This window comes from Perca fluviatilis, chromosome 3 (assembly GCF_010015445.1).
Source record: "Perca fluviatilis chromosome 3, GENO_Pfluv_1.0, whole genome shotgun sequence".
Taxonomy (NCBI): Eukaryota; Metazoa; Chordata; class Actinopteri; order Perciformes; family Percidae; genus Perca; species Perca fluviatilis.
Window position 1 is genome coordinate 5,196,701 of NC_053114.1, and position 20,190 is coordinate 5,216,890.

The following is a 20,190-nucleotide window of genomic DNA, read 5'->3' on the forward strand; positions in this document are numbered from 1 at the left end:
GGTATTCCTCTTCGATACGTTGTTGACGACAAACTTTGATGCGCGGGCTGACGACCGATGATATGATCTGATAGCAGCAGGCCGGATCAGGTTTGTCACCATGCGTGTTCACAGTAGTCTGGATCTTGTTCAACTCTACTTTATTCCTGTTAATGACACAGTAATTACACTGCAACAGTTTGTCCGCATGTGTAATTACGCCCCCATTGTACCGTCGCAATTAGATGAATATCCATGCTTTATAACCTAAGGCGTCAAGTTGGCAAATCCAATTTCAATTTGTATGGAGCATTTTGCCTGCTTGTTTGAGCCGCGGTAAAGACCACGGATATGCAGGCTAATCCTCGCCGTGTTAAAACGCTGTTCCTCTTAAAAAAAATTGTAGACATGGGGGATTCTCTGGAGGGAGAGAAAGAGAGAGCGAGCCAGAGGGAGTGTATAGAGTCTTTTACAGCCAGGAGCTAAGAGGTGGGAGTGGGGTTTAGGGGTAGTGGGAAGGTTGTGGAGGTACATGTAAAGAGGACTGCTTTAGGCCTTTCATGCGTGCAGCAAAGCCTATTTTTTACACATTTAGCTACATTTTGCCTACGATGTAGCAGCAGAATGGGGGAGACGCTATCGTGCTAAATGAGGATTTTCAATGGTGGGTTATTTGCATGTGAGAGCTGGCAAAAAAAAGGGCAATGTTTTTTCTTTTTCTTTTCTAAAGCACCAGGTCCCTGTGGATACTGTGAATACTGTAAGGTCTACCTGTTGCTGAGGCTTCCTCACACGACTGCTACCACCGCAAACTGTGCCTTCCCTCTACAATGGTGAGGTGAAGTCAATCCAAGGATAACATAATGTAATTACCTCTTTTTTTTTTTTTTTTGTGAAGAAATAAAGAATTTTATTCAATAAGAAGCATGCTCAAGGTTAGCTGCTGAGCTATATTGCAATAGGGAAGGTCTTTAAAGGACATCTTTGACAGGGGCCTTTGTTTTTCTGCTCTTTTTTATTCCTCAGTTCTCCCATTTTTACTCATTGCTTTTTAAACAAGTGCCGTCTCAAAGACAAAAGCGGTGGAGTTGACCTTCTTTCACAGTTGAGATGTTATTTGTGATTACTGTAATTCAAGTTTAACTCAAAATTGCTGTGGGTAGGTGGCGGGGCAGAGGCTCACACGAACACAGACACACACACACACACACACACACTTGCAGGTGCATGCACACACACTTAGAGAGAATGACGAGCCCGTCTTTTTAAACCTGACATATTAAGATAAAGACAATGGTACAGTAGCCACATCCTGTTCACTACAGACGAGAGTGATATGCACACATATTGTAAAGTATATACCTCACACATATACACACACACACACACACACACACACACACACACAACAAACATGCATGCAGATGAGAAGGATGACACCTTTCTCGACATGAGACTCAGACACATTTTTTCTCACACATCAAAGCTTCTAATTTGAGAGTCCCTGAGCTCCAAATCTCAATCACATTGTGTTAGTTGTGAAGACGCACAAGTTTCGCTACTTCTGATTAAAAAAAAACAGGAAGTAGCAGGTACCTGCATATTTAACCATTTTAATGTCTGTTTACTTCGCACATTTTCCTTCAGTGAAACTGCATCGCAGTCTGTTCAGATCAGGGCACGCGTAATCATTTTATTGCATTCCTCTTTACAAGTCTGTTTTCCACCTCTGCCACGTTCGCCGGCAGTCGGCGATACAGCTCGACATCCTATTTTGGAACACACGCTCACAGAGCTCTACAATAACAACGCGAGGACGGCCTTTTCAGATAGGACAGTGGCAGATTGACAAAGAGCTTGAATAGAGCCACTGTATCAAACAGTGTAGCCTGCGACTGAGCACCGGGCTGCGGGTGAGACACGCCACCTGTACACAAACCACGCACGCACACAAACAGTCAGGCAAAGACAGCAGGAAGGGCAACATTAAGACCCTGTTGTTTTATGTTGCGCCAAGCTGTCGACACACTATTTTAATTGTGATTTATTTTTGGTGTTTATATTTCCTTTAGTCCTACCCCCACTTCTGCAAAGATGGTGCCCAGGGGGCGAGATTTAACCACTCAACTAAATCAAATGCATTTCTTTGCGCTTTGTTAGCATTTGGTGTTAAATACTATTGCTTCTATTTGTCAATTATTATTTTTTACTGTAATTCGCTTATTTTACTTTGTATACCGCAAACTGGATGTTAATAAAGTACTTCTGAAGTTGTTGAAACGCCACAAGCTGTACTCATCCGATTCAAAGTGCTTGAATCAAAAGAGACAGACAGAGAGACAGAGAGAGAGAGGGAAAAGCCGAGAGAGAGAGAGAGAGAGAAACTTCCAGCATTAAAATTCAGAAGATAATTACATCCGCTACACCCCCACCCTGTTGAGAAAGTGTAATGTTTAATAGTCTCTATAAAGAAAATAGGTTTTTATCTCACTCTCATTTTCATTAATTCCTAATTGGGGTGGGGGGTTGTCTGTTATTATTTCTTAGATTAAAATAAACATAGCCTGTCCCATGTTCAAACCCATCACACTACACAGGCATGATAAGGACTTCATGCCTCTGTGAATAAATAAACAATTTTGTCTCCACTGGTGGAATTAAGTTGCTTACAGCCTTAAGCTAAGCCACTCTGATTTATATTTATATTTATTTATATTTTCTTCTCAAAAGACTTAAAAGCACATCCTCGCTTTTGCAAATGAAGTTCACCATTTTTTTTGACCTGCTTTATATGTATATCTTTAATTAGTGTCTTGTTTAGCTTAAACCGACTGATTATCGCACAGTCGTGACCTAATTACCGCGCGCGCTTCTTAACGCCAGCATAGTGCCCTGAGGAGCAAGCGAAAGTTACCTTTAAAAACTTGTGTAATCATTAGCAACGAGCCTCCCTTAATCCCACTAAACATACACTTATCTAGCCTCGGCCGGCCTGTGTTTGCCGGGTACGGAGAGGGGAGGGGTATAGTTGTCTCCAACGTGTTTATTAAAGACATGTATTAATCGCTGTGGTTAAAACGACTTTGTCCCTACGCTCCCAGTCTTTACTCTTGTTCCACAGGGATGTAGACTGCTAACCTGCAAATGTGAATACTATGGCGAAGCACTATGGTCTCTCCCTGTTCTCTGGAGTCTTCTGTTTGGGTTAATGGTGGTAGCAACAACAGTGACCAGTGTCAGGGGACGAATGGTGCTATGTCCAGCATAACATCTTGCAAGTGAGACAGAATATACCTGAGTATGAATGAAATGTACAGTACACTATGTACAATGCAATTCTATAAAACCCAATCAATAATCTATCTTTATGTACTCTGTCTGTGCTCTGTCTGTACGGTGTGTGTGTGTGTGTGTGTGTGTGTGTGTGTGTGTGTGTGTGTGTGTGTGTGTGTGTGTGTGTGTGTGTGTGTGTACATAAAGTATCCTATGAAAGCAAACCATTCTGTGAGGGTGTGTGGGTATTTGAAAAAAGACGTTAAGTATCTGAGTTATGTGAGGAATGCGTGGCTCTGATTCTTTAGTCAGTTATTTGGATTATTTTTCATTCCCTTTAAAGAGATGTATTTGACACATTGATACATACACACATCTATACATTTAACAAAGTGATTCTTAGTGGATACTATGTAGGTAGAATTGTAGAACAGTAGCCCTTGAATTAAAGAAGGAAACATAATTCCCAAGTGTATGTCAATGAGATACAATTTGTATCCCTTCATCCATAGACTGACCAAAGAATACCAGGGGTTGTCATTCATTCTCTGGTTTTCTTTTTTCTTACCTGAAGATGGTGAGGAGGGATGTGGGCTGTCATCCTGGACGCTTCCTGTCTGGGAGTGTCCTCCTCCAGCTCCGCTCTCTTCTGTCACATTGGATGAACCAGGAGTGGTGGAGCGGCTGATGGACTGGGACTCGGGATCACTGGCTGATCCACGCCGTTCGTCCAGGCCTTGTTGCTGGAGCGCTTCCTCGATGCCTCTTCTGTCTTTGCCATGAATGCGAGAGTGGACAACCATTTGATGGTAGGTTCTGAAGACCCGGCCACAGTCAGGGCATTCTGAAGGCTTTTCCTTCAAGCCGGCGAGGCTGGAGAGGCTGTAGTCGATGTTTGGGCTTCCCAAGCCAGCCAGGGCTCCAGGAGTCTCAGCACTACCGTGGACAGACATTAAGTCACGGTGACTGTCAAAGCCTCTTCCGTCCTCCTTCATGGACATCATGGCTCCACTTGCGGCCTTGGATCCCTGCAAGGCCTCCGAGAGCTGCTTCTGCTTGGAGCTATCATTGGAAGCAATCAAGGAGTAGTCTTGTTTATCCTTTGAGAAGGAAGCCAAGGCTCCAGCCCCACCTATCTCATCTTCCTGCCCTGGGGGTATATGGTGCTGGTGCTGGTGCTGGTGCTGCTCCTTCGGCATGAAAGCCCTGTCCATAGCCATGCCACGGGCCATTATCTGCCAGGCTTGGTAGCTATTGAGGGAGTCCATCTCCGCCACTTTTGCAGCTGCTTGGAGGCGCTCCATGCAGCTCGACTTGAGTGGTGGCACAAGGTTGAGACAACCCAGGAGTGAGCGCTTTTCGTTTTCGCCCAGCCCGTGGCCCATACCTCCTGACATTGGCCCCAGCAGCTTCCCTAGCATCTCCTTCTCTTTCATGGCTATCCCTGCTTTAGCCAACATTTGATGCTGCTCACTCAGGCCCTGTTTGTCTGGTGAAAGGAAGCCTCCCTGTAGACATGAGATGTAGCGGGAATAAAGATTGGCGTGAGCTTCCTGAGCCAGATTGCTCATGCTATTGACGACAGCCATGTCCTGCTCACTGGGCTGGGGCGGCTTGTTCTTGATGGCCAGTTTGTTGAGATGCACCTTCATATGGTTCTTGAGGAACCAGGGTTCCTTGAAGCGACGGCCACAGATTTGGCAGCAGTGTTCAAAGGAGTCCTTGTGCTTGCGCATGTGGCCCTTTAGGAACCAAGCTTGGCTGAACACCTGGCCACACACGTCACAGCGGAATTCAGTGGCCACCTGTGTCCCACCGGCCCCACCAGCACCCTGGCCCTGTGTGTTCTCGGCTGTGATGTGGGCCTTCTCTACATGACTTATCAGGTCCTCTTCATGGGAGGCAGCGAACTCACACAGAGTACATTTGTAGGGCTTGTGGAGTATGCGGATGTGGCGGTCCAGCTCCTCACGTTTCTTAAACTTCCCTTTACAGAAGGTACAGCGGAAGCCTGAAGTTGGGTTCGAGGACTGATCATCCTGGGTGCCAGCCGGCTTGGGTGAAGAAGACGGTTGGGAAATTGTTTCTGGCGTGGCAAGGCCGGAGGGGGGAAGGAGGCCACAGGCTGAGCCTAGTTGCTGCTGATGGGTGTTAGAGCTGCTATTGAGGCCCAGATGGGGTGTTGGAACTGTCTGAAGGAGACTGCCACTCCCTCTCATCTGCTTGTCCCTCAGGATGGCCCTCTCCTCCAGCTCATGCAGCAGCCTGTTCTCCTCTCTGACACGGCCACGGCCTTTACCAAGATTCCCCAGCTTGTGGGTGCGGAGGTGGATCTTCAAGTTGCCCTTTTGAGCCGCTCGGTGGTCACAGTAGGGGCACTTGAAGGGCTTCTCTCCTGTGTGTGTGCGCATATGCAGGGACAGGATGCTGTTAAAACGGAAGCGCTTGCCGCACAATGGACAGGGATACTTCCTATTCTTGCGGGCGTCATCTTCAATATCGTTCATCTGGGACATGATGCCCAAGTTCTGGCCGTTGAGAAACTGCTGCAGGTCAACACGCCCGTTCAACCCACTTAGTGCTCCCGCGTCAATGTCTCGGTTGAGCTGATTGGCTAGCAGGGCCATCTGACTGCTGATAGGTTGACTGGCCAGCGCAGCGTGGTGGGTCTTCTCGTCCAAAGGCGTGGCTGCTTTCTCTTCAGGGATCTGTTGTGGGCGGTGTAGGTCAGGAAAGGCGTGTCCTAGCTGGGCAGTAAGCTGATGAAGCTTTTGACTGATGGGGTAGCGGCCATTTAACACTGCACTGCTCAGATGGGCATCAGCGTCAGGCACCGCCGATGACACACCAAGACACAAACTAGAGTCCTCCATCCTGTGAAACCAGAACCCCAAAAAAAGAAACATTAGAAATAGTACAATTAGAAATATTCTGCATTTAAAAGATACTACGCATTGGCGGTTGCCAATGTGCTCTTTATATTTGCTTTGCAGATTGCAAAGAGAATATTATCCAACCAAATGTGTTTCTTCACTTAGGGAAACAACACCTGTGCTGTGTCACCCAGTACAGGGAAATAAAATGGATTGCAATTGATGCATACAGCACTGTGTGAATTGTCAGAGCCAAGGGCCTGGAGAAATGCGGTTACTCCATATAAGTTTTTCAAAATGTAACACCATTTTGGAAGGAATAATTACTCTGTAAACACAGTGAGCAGTGTATAATTAAGCTACTTGTGCCCATCCTATCAGAATTCCTCCAATTACACGCCTTAATGAAACGGAGCAACGGCATTGTCGGGGAGCCACCGCAATACTACAATTATGATATTAACAATAGCACTTAAAGCCAAGGGGTTACTCCAGTAAACACAACACTCTTATCTTGTTGCCTCGACACTTGTCTTGGCGCAAAATTCCATTAAAGATCCGCACTATATTTGATGTGAATCACTTTGCTCTCCCTCTGCTTCTTTCTGTTCCCCCAATTCTCTTTCCTTTCTGTCTGTCTTCTTCTCTCTACCTAAATCTTGTTTAAATTTCAGTGATGGAGAAAACAACAGTTGGCTGTGTTGAACAGGTTCTCAATGCAGCCTAATAAGATGCATAGGTTGATACATGGTAAAGAGGAACAGGAATAGGACCCGCTGTAGGACACAGAACAATGTTGTAGTCCTGGGTTGCTGTAATGCTACCAAAATATATGTACTGTCAGTGCAAGTGTTTCCATTTCATATGTGTAACATCAGTGAATTAATAAAAAAAGGGATAACATTGGATTTAATGCAGATCCATCTGCTCTCCAGATGGAGAGGTATAAACAACTATCTGCACACTTCCTCTGGCTGCTAGCAGGGGTCAAACCCTCAGAAACAATAACCACGGTTCTGCTTTGGTCAACAAAATATTGTATAATATCTCATTAAGCTGATTAGTATGCTGCCTGGTAACAGTGGCAGCCACTGTGCTATAACGCATGATTATAATCATCAAAAAATCCTTTCATGGAGAGGCAGTGTAAAGCACTGGCATTAGGTAAGTTCACTTCTTCAGAGGAAGTGGGATCATTTTATACAGCTTATGGACCCAATCTGGCAGCTATGGGGCACACCCACATAAAAAATATGTGCACACATGTTCAGTATACACTTTACAGGCACAAAGGCCAACTACGTTTCAGCCAGACTCTCTCTCTCTCTCTCTCCACCTACAGTATGTTTCTAAAGCAGGGAGGACTCGACATTGTGCTTGGCTCATTTGTTTACTCATTCATTTGAATTTTTTTCTCCCTTTCCTCACTCTCTCCCATCAGTAGGAGTTAGTAGACATAAGGGGTGCCTGTTCTTTTAGCCACTGGCCCCTCCAACACACTGTTGATGGTGGATTCTTATCTCGCGGACATGAATCAGACACTGTGAGCAGCGTCCACTTGTCTTTAAAGGAATGTGACACTTGTGGGCTGCCCTTTGAATTCTCCTTATTTCTCCCCACAAGTATCTTAAGCAACTGTAGTGAATTCATCAAGAGCATAATGGGCACGCTATGATCCGCAGGGTTATGGGTAACAGCTAGATACGCTTCTGTCAAAGCCTACTTAAATTTACGGCGGACGTTATGATCAGGTTCTCATGTGACTTGAATAATGCTGCGCTCATCTAAGAAATGAAGCATCGTAAAAGCCTAATAATAAAAACTTTACACTTGAATGAAAAATATATATTGTACATGTGTACATTTATTGTGATAATAACATTGGGATAGAAATTCTAAAAAATAATAAAACTTTGTTAGACTGATTCAAATGGCTTAGGTTTTAAATTGTATTTATGTGGCACCCCAGCTTCCATCACCAGGCGTGCTTATATCTGAGAAGACCTTATTTGAATGGGCCCTTTTTTACAGAGGCGGCTGCCTTTTGGAATAGAAATCTGTGATTTAAACTAGGCTGATGAGCTGTTGCTCATTTGGGGAGATAGCAGCTTGCCCTTTTCTTCAATTTGATTTCTGCCTTTATCTTTAACATATAACAAAGGCAGATAGACAATGGAATAATGTGAAATGAACTGACGAATCCAGTTTGTGTTTTTTTTTTTATAAACGTACCCTGGCTGACGAGCGTATGCAAATGAGACACATTAATATGCTCGCCTTGCTCCCTAGTCATTTTATATTTTTTCCCCTGATTAAAAAGGACATTTCTTATGTGACATCCCCCCTCTGCTCATATCAACACACACATGCAAAGGGGTTTGAGGGTGATGTACAAGTAGAAACACACACACACACACATACACAGGCAAAGACACGCACTCATACACAACCCTTTGACTACAGACAACAATTCAATATGCAAGCATGCCCTCTAACAGACACCAGGAGTAGGTTGCAAGTCACACAGCACTATCAAATGGCTGCTTACAGAAATCACACCAACAACTCTGTCTATTTTGACATCATCCTGAATGTTACTGTAAGGGGTCTCGAGCAAAATAACTGTCAAATGCACAGAAGAAAACTACTCTACGAAATATTAATGCAGCAGTTCTATGCTTTAAGAAGATCAAGGCTTAGGTTTGTCATCCTTACCGGTTGTATTAGGGAAAGACTTGGTGCCACTTTGTCCCTATTATGTCTCACTGTCTCTGCCATGGCTGCGTAGACTCCGATGTGAACAACACATCCACTCTGTACCTTTATACAGTATCTATCTGCCGTTATTCTAACCTGTACAACCTTATCATTTCCTGGCATGTACAGCATTGCTGCCTCATTAAAACTATTGGCTCCTCTGATACCTCTAAAACCACAAAGACTTCCTTTAGCATTTTCTCACGATGGTTCAGTTGTCTGTCTTTATAGTTTGTGGTTTAATATTCAGCAAAGCACCACGTGCACCCGTAAAAACACACAATATCCTCCGCACATTCGTGCACATGCACACAAAGTGATTTCACTCAGTTTCTCTAAATGCATTTTTCTTCTCTGCTCTTTTTTTTTCAAGCCTCAGCTTAATTATAAGTGGTATCTGTGACACAATGGAAGTGTATTTCAGTCAGCATTTGAATGTGCTCGGTTCATTTCCGTCTTATCAATGGTGCCATGCATCATAAATGCATAAGGGATTTGTATGTGTTTCTAATTGTAACCATATAAAGTGTATGAAAGACAGTGTCAATATTAGGAATAGCTACCTATTACAAATTCATGTACAAACATACCGTTTCAAACAAATTCACTTCTCAAATTTACTTCCGGGCCTCAGCGCGGTCGCAAAACTTTCCTCTGACATTTAAGACAAGATGGCGAGAAAGTAAAGGATCGAAAAAAGCCATTAGTTGGACTTTACTTTGTTATTTTTGACATGTATCGACACAAAACCCATCGACTAATCACAATGCAATACCTCATTAAGTCCTAATGAAGTAATGCATTGCATTAAACAAATCAATCATTATTCACAATGTGCTGAATTCCATCATATTTCCACCAAATCATTAATGAGATGGGGGGGGGGGGGAGGTTTATAGCTACAGTAATCTGTGGTTGAAGGAACAATGTGGGTATTTACCATATGTTACATGCACTGAGAGTTGAATACTAAATATTACGTACAAGCAGCGGGGACAATCGGATCCATACGAAAGCTGTAAGTATGTTTCCAAAGTACAGACGGAGCTTCCTCGCCATTTTCAAAGATCAATTACCTCTGGGTGAAAAGTTGGTTTGGAGGTAGAACAGACCCGATATGAGTTCCTTCCCTGGCTTGTGTTCTGCTTCTATTGCAGGTGGTCTTTGCGAGGCGTCTAATTAATTTGATAAAAAAAAAAAAAAGCCGCCTTGTTTTCCTTTCCTCTCTCCCGCTCTTTGACTTCACCGCATTATTACTTTCTGTAATGAGGCGAAAACACTCTGAACTGCACGTGGAAGACAGTCACACAACCACCGCCAGACTCAAACCTGACTCTATCCCATGCCTGGAGCCTCTTGATCAAAACGCACAACTCCGCGCTATCAAACAGACGTGAAGCCTCGGAGATGGATTGTTCTATTTTAAACGAGGGGGGAAAAAAAAATAATAAAGTTGCAGACGTGGCCAAGATCACATCGCACGTAGATTTGATTGTAAATAGGGGAATGTTGTTTTTTCGTCTACATGTTTATTTCATTTTTTTTTTTTAAATACAATAATTTGTAAAAAAAAAACATGTGTCTTCAAACCCCTTTTAAAAAGAGCTACTGGACCTTTGGGGAGGTGTTTTCCAGTATCCTGAAAGAGCCGGGGCTCTGATTGGTTGGCCAAAAACATCAATCGCATACCAACGCACCAAACTTTCTTTACATGAACACAGAACATCCAACATTTTAAAACTTCTGAATAACATTGGATTAACATAGCCCCCTGCTCCGCTTTAACGCAGAGAAAATAAACAAGGGAGCAAAATGTGCGACGGGAGCACGGACTCTCATAGATCAGGGACAAATGTGAATGAACAGGAGCCTCTGCCCCCTCCCCCTTTTTCTCTTGCACAATATGTCATTGAGGGACTGTTTAAGAGGTCCTGTCAACAGGTAGTTCAACTTTCAGCTCATCCCCGCTGATCAGTGGGAGCCCTCCTGACAGGGAGAAAAGAAAGACACCGGGAGGGGAGCGAGAGAGAGAGAGAGAAAGAAAAATGCTGTGGCTCTTTTTATCCGTCCATCGCTCTGACAGCCTTGCAGGGGATGCCATGGGAGGAAGATCAATGCAGGACAAGCGGATTCCCACAGTTCATTGTTCCGGGGCAGCCAAATCATCTTTCCCAAGACGGCCGGGGAGCTCAAAGCTTCCCTTTATGATAACCATCCCTGGTATTATTCCCACTATGATGATGGTGACCTGCAGATGTCTCTGTCTTTGTGTGTGTGTGTGTGTGTGTGTGTGTGTGTGTGTGTGTGTGTGTGTGTGTGTGTGTGTGTGTGTGTGTGTGTGTGCGTGTGAGCATCTCTCCCCTCCCGAGTGCGATACAATAGCGGTCAGAGCAGCGTGGACAGACCCCTGCAGCAGGGAACACAGCAGCGAGCGCGGAACATTTGTTAAGCAGTCACTGTTTAGTTTAGAAGTCCAGTGACAGGAGCGAAAGCCAAAAAAAAGATAAATAGAAATCATAAAGTCACTGACGTGATAATGACAGTGAACGGGGCTCATCTCATACATAGACGCCGCGGCACTCACACTGCTTTAATGCTGCAGCAGCTTATTGGGTTGTTACGGTTGCGGAGTGCCACTGGACTGAATGGCGTGAGCTAACAGACGACGACGGACAGTGGTCTACGTTCTGTTCCTGAGGCTTATCCACTGACAAGCCCCCCCCCCCCCAAGAGCATTCATTAGAAACACCAAAACATCTTTCTTTTCACTTTTAGGTGAGTCAGGGCGATGTTAGCCTATAGTGATTTTCATGTGCTTCCATAGTCACGTAATAGGTTTTCTGAACGTATGGGAGGAAGGCGGGGGGGGGGCACGTTTTAGAGTTTTTAGACTTGCGACAGCGGGTTCGACTCCGACCTGTGGCCCTTTTATTTATTTTTTTTAAGATTATTTTTTGGGGCTTTTTTCCCTTTATTTCAGAGTGACAGTGGCCGCAGGTCGGATTCGAACCTGGGCCACTGCAAAGGCCTCAGCCTACATGGGGCGCACGCTCTTACTGGATTGGCCCTTGATGGTACCCATCAAATCTTGTATAAATCGGATGAGCCGTTCATGAGATATAAACTTTTTGTAGTTGTAGCGCCCCCTAGTGACCAATTTTCGTAAAACGCATGGGTTACCTCCAGAGGGTCATGGCAAAGAATAATCTAAAGTTTGGGGTTGATAGCATTTATTTTGCCTGAGATATGGCAATGTTGGTGTTTTCATAGTTAGCTACACAAATTATTTTGTGCGTTATATAGACAATTTTTATCGTACAAAAATTCCTTTTATAACTTTTTGTCAGGTAAGTCTGGAGATGCTAGGTTCCAAGTTTCGTGCAGATCGGTCGCACGGGAGGTCGCCCCACCTGAGGCCCTTTTGCTGGATGTCATTCCCCCCTCTCCCTCTCTCTCTCTCTCTCTCTCTTTCTTTCTCTATCTCTCTCTCCCCCCTTTCATGTCTTCATATGTCCTGTCAGAATAAAGGCCTAATAATGCCCCAAAAATAATCTTAAAAAAAACATTTTCTGGAGGTTTAACAAGCTGGGGTCCAAGGATAACAGATGTTAGTACATTTGAGGATAAAAGGAGGGTTCATCAAATTTTGAACATATATTATAGTATATAGTAATTATAATATTTAAAAAAAAATACTGGTGCAAAATATCAACAACAACAGGGCTGACCGTCCAGGTTCATATCAGAGGAATCATATTGAAACATGTTGCCCAACGAATCTACATGTACTACAACCTGACGCTTCCATTCAGCGAAGAGGACCATTAGAGGTCACTGAAAGTTCTGGAAACTGCTACTAAGTGGACCTCGAGTTACGATTTGCTTTAAGAGTTTGGAACGTACTCATTCTACAGTATGTTCCAGGCAGCTATTGTTGGATTAATCTCCCTACATAATGCAAATCCACTTGCAAAGATTTGCTTTAACAATACGCCATTGTTGACAATAGAGCACAGACATGACATAGTTTTGAGTTTCAAGCCTCTGCATATAAATTTCCGCAGTGAAATAAGAAAAAGAGACTTTTGAAACACAGGCAAAAAAAAAATAAAAAATCGCAATCATTAGGCCTTGGACAATTACGGCCTTTTATATGTAACTCGTGCAAGAACGCCGTGAACGTGCTTTAACATACAACAAAAAACTGAAAAATAATGAAGTGCCATAGGATGGATTGTTCCTCCTGACAGTTTAAAGTCCTTTTCAGGCTCAAATTTCCACTTTTCTCATCAGAAATGTATTCATTGTCATCGTCATGCTTATATACTGGATCTACCAAGTGTGACTCAGTGATCAACCTTTTCCTCCACTGATGTTGAATGATGTGGCTCTGATGTTTTGTAATGTACCTGTGTGCTCTGGTCTGATCTGTCTGCTGACTAAAACTCTTCTTCCTGTCAAATCAGTCAGCAAAGCAGGACACAATACCGTGCGCACAAGTGTGTGTGTGTGTGTGTGTGTGTGTGTGTGTTTGTGTGTGAGACAACAAACACGGCAGTGTGGTGCGCTCACGCATGATTAGACTGCGGGAAGAAAGAGGTCAGAGAGACAATGACCACAGTGTATCTGTCATAGCTTACATCACTGGTCACCCTCTGTGCTGCATGGCAATGCTGCAAACAAACGCAACACACACACACACACACACACACACACACACACACACAGAGAGCGATCTGTAGGTCACATTATGGGCACCAGCGCTGCCTTTGTCTCTTGCAGAGTGACTGCAGCGATGACATGCAAGGTATAAGCTTGAGACTAAAAACCAAGTGGAGTTCAGGAGCACTCTGTTTCTCAGGTGGTGGCAGCCGCGAGAGAGAGAGAGAGAGAGAGAGAGAGAGAGAGAGAGAGAGAGAGAGAGAGAGAGAGAGAGAGAGAGAGAGAGAGAGAAGAGTTAGTAGTTGAATGTCAATACGGCCTAAATAACAGAATATCAGAAATAATTGCTGTTTTCTTCCGCTCATGCTGGGCGCATTCTGGTAGAGTTTTGCATAATGACTACAGTCGAAGGGGGGGGGGTGGCGGCGGAGGTACTAGTGGTGGGTGTGTGGCGGGCGGTGGAGGTGGTGGTAAAGGGAGGGGTTGTTGTGACAGGTGCGGAAATCAAACTCGGGAGGCAAGGGAGACAAAGGTTCAATTTACTAAGAGGAGACTTTAATTGTTACACGGCTAATTAAGAGAAGAAGGATCTTTTTTTTTTTTCGCACTCTCGACTATTTACCGAGAGCTGCGTGTGCATACGTTGCGAGGCAAATTGTGCCTTCAAGCCTATAGTGAGTCACAGTGCGTGCGTGCGTGCGTGTGGAGAGAACTCATTTTTGAGAGAGGATGGGGTGCTACCTCAACATACATTTCTTTTCACAGCTTCCCTGCAGTTTGGGGCGTTTGGGACTTTCTCCTTCTTGCCGCTAAAACCAAAAGTCTATGGCTAATTAGCAGCACTCATTACAGGAAGCGAGTCAGGTAATTATTTTACATCATGCTGCCGATAATTGAATGATTCTTCAATGTCTAAATGTCTGTTTGAAAGTATCTCTTTTCTTCAGCACCCGCCCCCACCCCCCCATCCTCTTTTACTCCTCCTTTCTCTTTGTCTTTGACGGAGATAAGAGAGAGAGAGGCTATGGATACAGGTACTGCTGCCATATGCTCTTGAATGAAAAAGCTCTTCTGTCGAAGCAAATGGGATTTTTAAATATTGAAACTGCCGCGTGTCTTTTTTTTTTTATATGACCGTGTTAAATCTCTCTTTATTCCATCACTTTGATAAACTCCCCCCTTTCTATCTGTCTCCTCTCCCACTTTCTGCCTCTCGTGTCTTCTTCTTTTCAGTTTTTTTGATAATCTGAAGAGTTTGAAGGGAACTTCAGCTCTCTGAGAAGTAGTTAAACTTATTATGCAACCATGCTGTGTTTTTTTTTTTCTTCTTTTTCTTTTTCTTTTTTTCTTCTTCTTTTTCTCCCTTTAAGCAGCACGCTTCCTGTTTAAGAAAGCAAACTAATCTTATCAAAGCCATCAAGAAGCTCAGACTTGAGTGGAAATGCCTGCGATTCTCTGCATATGTTACAATATATCTTAGCGGCCTTATAACTGCTATTGTTCTCACGCACTTTTTTTTGGCGTGCCCGGGGAGGAAGAAGAGAAAGAACAAAACAAAAACAACAAAATAAAATAAAAAAAACCACCACACTCTCTTCTTTCTCTGCTCTCGCTTCAAAGTCAGATATGCACTGCGAGCTAATGTGGCACTTCATATAAAAGGAAATAACGAGAGAGAGCGAGTTGTGCATTATCTACTTTAAGGCCAGGGTGTATTTATTACAGGCTAATTGTAGCAGAGGAAGTGCTTTGGAGGGGTGTGCTCTCGGGAGAGAGGGTGGGGGGCCTCAGGGATGTAAGAGAGCATGTTTATCTATCAGACTTTATCAGAAAAAACACTTTGGCGACTGCTCTTAAGATCAGAGATGGGGTTTTGGGGGGATGAATAGATTTACAGGAGGATAATAATAAAAATAAATAAATAAAAGAAGGATAAAGAGAAATAGAGCGAGAGAGGGAGAGAGGAAGAGACATGTCAGCGAGGCTGCGTTTGCACCGATGCCAACGCCTCGGTGAAAGGCAGCCGTGATTAAAGCAGGAAGGAGAAGTTGGGTGAAACCTCAGAGGAGCTGTTTTTTTTTCCTTTTGAAAGGCCTTTCTGTGAACCGGACTACAAAACACACTGCTACACACACACACACACACACACACACACAAACACACACACACACATACACACACACACACACAAATGTGTAATGTTCAGAGTATTGCCGGTGCAAACCTCAGGCAGACGCACCTGGGCACTCACAGTGGCAACAAAATGTAAACTGTGTATGCACAGAATTCATAAATGTGTAAAAAAAAAAAAGGTGGAAAATGACAGCCTAAAGTTAAAAATTATAATAAAATAATAAAACAGCCAGTCTGTGTGTGTGTGTGTGTGTGTGTCTTTCTGTGGGTGTGTGTGTGTGTGTGTGTGTGTGTGTGTGTGTGTGTGTGTGTGTGTGTGTGTGTGTGAATATATTATCCCCATAACACATGGAAAATAATTACTTTAAAGCAGTGTTTTATAACTAGGGATACCCCCGGTGGGGTACTCCTGCAGTTGCCAAGGAGTACGTGGAAAAGTTTAGAGTGACTCAGCTAATTTAGACCAAAGAAAATTTGCGATAAACACCTGAAATCCCAGGTGTGGTCTTAACAGAGAAGTCTAAACCGTTAGCTCCAAATGTGTGCATGGATAACTAAAAGTAATTTATAAAGCGACAGTTTAGAAACTTGACTCTATGTAAGCGACAAATTGGTTTAAAGGTCCCATGGCATGAACATTTCTCTTTATGAGGATTTTTAACATTAATTTGAGTTCCCCCAGCCTGCCTGTGGTCCCCCAGTGGCTAGAAATAGCGATAGATGTAAACCGAGCCCTGGGTATCCTGCTCTGCCTTTGAGAAAATGAAAGCTCAGATGGGCCGATCTGGAATCTTCTCCTTATGAGGTCATAAGGAGCAAGGTTACCTCCCCTTTCTCTGCTCGGGCGCAATTTGGCCCAGAGACAGAGACAATTTGGAAGTTTGGAAGACAGCTAAGGCCTTTAAAAAGAGACTTCAGGTACAGTAATAGGGGACCACTAAGGCCTATATAAAAGAGACTTCAGATACAGTATTAGGGGACCACTAAGGTCTATATAAAAGAGACTTCAGATACAGTATTAGGGGACCACTAAGGTCTATATAAAAGAGACTTCAGATACAGTATTAGGGGACCACTAAGGTCTTATAAAAGAGACTTCAGATACAGTATTAGGGGACCACTAAGGTCTATATAAAAGAGACTTCAGATACAGTATTAGGGGACCACTAAGGTCTATATAAAAGAGACTTCAGATACAGTATTAGGGGACCACTAAGGTCTATATAAAAGAGACTTGAGATACAGTATTAGGTGACCACTAAGGTCTATATAAAAGCATCCAAAGAGCACCATGTCATGGGACCTTTAAAGAGCTAAAAGTAAAAGATACATTCTGGAATAGACAGCTCACTTCTGTAAAGTGACTGATGATTTAGGTTTCCATTAAGTTTTATGGTAAATAAATGCAGTCAACATCCCAATGAAGACGCTCAGGAGTATTAGTAGCAGCGATATATGTGGCGTGAGTGTGCTCAGTGTCTGAAGGTGTGGCCTGGCCGTGTCCCAGGACTCTGTCTACGGCGGGGCTTCAGCTCGGAGCTGTCAGTCCCCGGCCAACGCCGCATTTCTCTCATTCTTCTCTGCCCTGTCTGACCTTCAGCACCGTCACACACTCATCTTCCACAACAAAGGCTACAGTACACACTCTCATTAAAAAGACACACATACATACACACACACACATTTTTGTACATGTGTGCTCTGGCAGGGGGTTAAGTTCATTAAGGCAGTGAATGTTTTATAATGAAAAATGACCTCTCTGTAGTACGCTGTATGAACCTATCCCTCGAGACACAAACACACACACACACACACACACACACACACACACACACACACACAGTGTGTGTTTCACTATCTTTGTGGGGACTCGTCATTGACATAATGCATTCCCTAGCCCCTTACCCTAACCTTAACCATCACAACTAAAAGCCTAACCTTAACCTAATTCTAACCCTAATCCTAAAACCAAGTCTTAACCCTCAAACAGCCCTTTAAAGTTGTGGGGTCCAGCATTTTGGCCCCATAAAGCTGTCCGGACCCCAAAAGTATACTGGACTCCCGGTTTTAGGACCCCACGAATATAGTTAAACAAGAACACACACACACACACACACACACACACACACACACACACACACACACACACACACACACATGGGAGATATGCTGTATGTTTTCCCATTTGATTAGGTGCTAACCTGAATGAATGCATTACTAAAATCCAAAACAGTGCAGCTGTGGCCTTTAGGGAGGAGTGGCCTGTATTTAGAAGAAGCCCAACTGCTGTTGTTTGTGTCTAAGTGGTTGCCAAGGGTTGCTCGGACCTTGCAATTCATATTGTTCACGACAGAAATATCTTGACATTTACAGTAGCATTATGAAAATGTCTGACACCGGTGGCGTGGCCAAGACAAGCTAGCTCACTAGCCAGGCTGCTGACTGCTTGTGCCTGCCACTTGACAGAGCGCTGAAGAGGCTGCATCCCTCTCTCTCCACACCCGCACACACACACACACACACACACACACACACACACACACACACACACACACACACACACACACACACACACACACACACACCAGCTTCTCCTCCATGAGTTCCAGAGCAGCCCCAGGGTGTTGGACGTGGGCAGTTGGTGGGAGGTGGAGCCGGGGTCTGGGTGCTCTTATAATGTGCGCACCCTCTGCCGTCTCTCATCTCAAAACCCCTCTTCCTTTCTGCCTTACCTCCTTGGCAACCCCCCCCCCACCACCACCACCACCACCACACCTTCCTCCCATCCCTCTCCATATTTTCTCCCCCTGCATCTGATTAAGTTAACAATGTGGTGTTATTTGCATGCTGATTTTGCACACCCGACCCCCCCACCACCACCGCCACCCGCTCTCTCTCTCTCTCTCTCTCTCTCTCTCTCTCTCCTCAATTCTCTGACAAACAAGAGAGGCAGGATCAGAGTAATGTGATAGCACAGCAGCCAGCCAACGCAATCTGCCTCAAAGACCAGGTGTTCGCAATCCACCTCCCTCTTAATTCCTGCCCCCATCATTTCTCTTGTTTTTTTTTTTTTTTTATTCCTGTTATTCTTCTCTTTTCTTCCCTCCCCTAGTTCGTCTGCTTCTTCTTCTCCCTTTCGTCTCCTCTCATCTATCCCTGGTGTGTTTATAAGGTTGTATTATAATCAAATCTGGAGCGAGGGAGGCCTGTCTTTTTTTATTAATTATAGGCCACAGTTGATGTGAATGTATTCCGAAAGCATCTTCAAAATAGGTCGGCGGTACAGTTTGCTATTCTTATCACATTTAAATGTCAACACGGTGCAAAGCCCTACAAATTAGTTCAGGCAGGCTTCAACCCCCATTTAACATTTAAAGCGCCATTCTGTAGGGCTCAAAGAGCGATTTAAATCAGTTTACACACACACACATATATATATATATATATATACACACATAAACACACGGAGATAGAGCTTCGTCTTTCAAACTTCTCATTTCAACACAGACATTTAACTGCCAACCTTTGCCTGAGAGAATTCAGTGCACCATCGAGAAGAAGGGGGAAGGAAGAGGGGAACAAAAAAATAGAAGCAGGATGAGAGAACAAAAAAGAGATATAAAGCAACAGAAACAATGCATTAGCTTCATGAATAATAAATCTGCCCGTCTATCCATGCAGAAAACATCCAGGTTTTCAAGCATCTCTGCATAAATCCACTGTCCGAATGAATAAATCAGAACAGGGAGACATTTTCTTGAGCTGTAGCCTATAACTGGTAAATAACAACAATGATTTGAAACACATCTGTTCATATGCAGTGCCAGCTAACCCCCATAGAGCAGCACGAGACAATAGAAGCCCAGAGCCGTTGTTCTACATATTGGTGGCTGGGCATATCAAATAGAGTTTACCCATCTAGACACATACACACACACACACACACACTCACGCAGATCTATTGATACAAACAAACATAATCAACAAATAGAAATCACGTACAATCCACCATAAAACAGTCAACATTAGTATCCTCAACCAAAACACAACTGTATTATCCCTCTCTCAATAGGAAATCTGAGATGGCTTGCTATGAATTAAAAGCTTGATCCGTCGAACGTGACGGCTGGACATAATTGAAGGAATACAATATTAGTGAAGTTAAGAACCATGGCTTGAATCCCATATTGAAAATTCCTTCAAACTTTATTTCTGAAAGTCCCCTGTTCAGTTTAAACTATAGGAGCCATTCAACAGAAATCCTAAGACCGTCTAAGCACATTGGGAGCATGTTTGCTTGACTTCCCAAAATCGACCGAAACCCGCTTTGGATTGATTGATTTGGCCAGGCCATTATGATTATTAAAAGTCTGAGGGCGCCACACGATCACACGCTCAGGCCTTCGCACTAAATGAATGGAAATACAAAATACAACGCTGTTGCCTGACAGAACGCTGACAATCTAGGATTCTGCAAAACTCCACGCTACATTCATTGAAAAGATTTGTAGCC

At 43.9% G+C, this 20,190-nt stretch overlaps 1 protein-coding gene across 8 annotated transcripts in view; it reads right to left on the minus strand.

Moving 5' to 3' along the window:
• The window catches only part of znf536 (zinc finger protein 536), a 285,675-nt gene that overhangs the window by 138,167 nt on the left and 127,318 nt on the right, over window positions 1-20,190 (minus strand). For all 8 annotated transcript variants that reach the window (XM_039794578.1, XM_039794577.1, XM_039794573.1 and 5 more), the window contains one exon: window positions 3,821-6,126. In XM_039794578.1, coding sequence (XP_039650512.1) covers window positions 3,821-6,125 — 2,305 coding nt within the window. In that variant the 5' untranslated portion in view covers window position 6,126. The remainder of the gene's footprint in view (window positions 1-3,820; window positions 6,127-20,190) is intronic.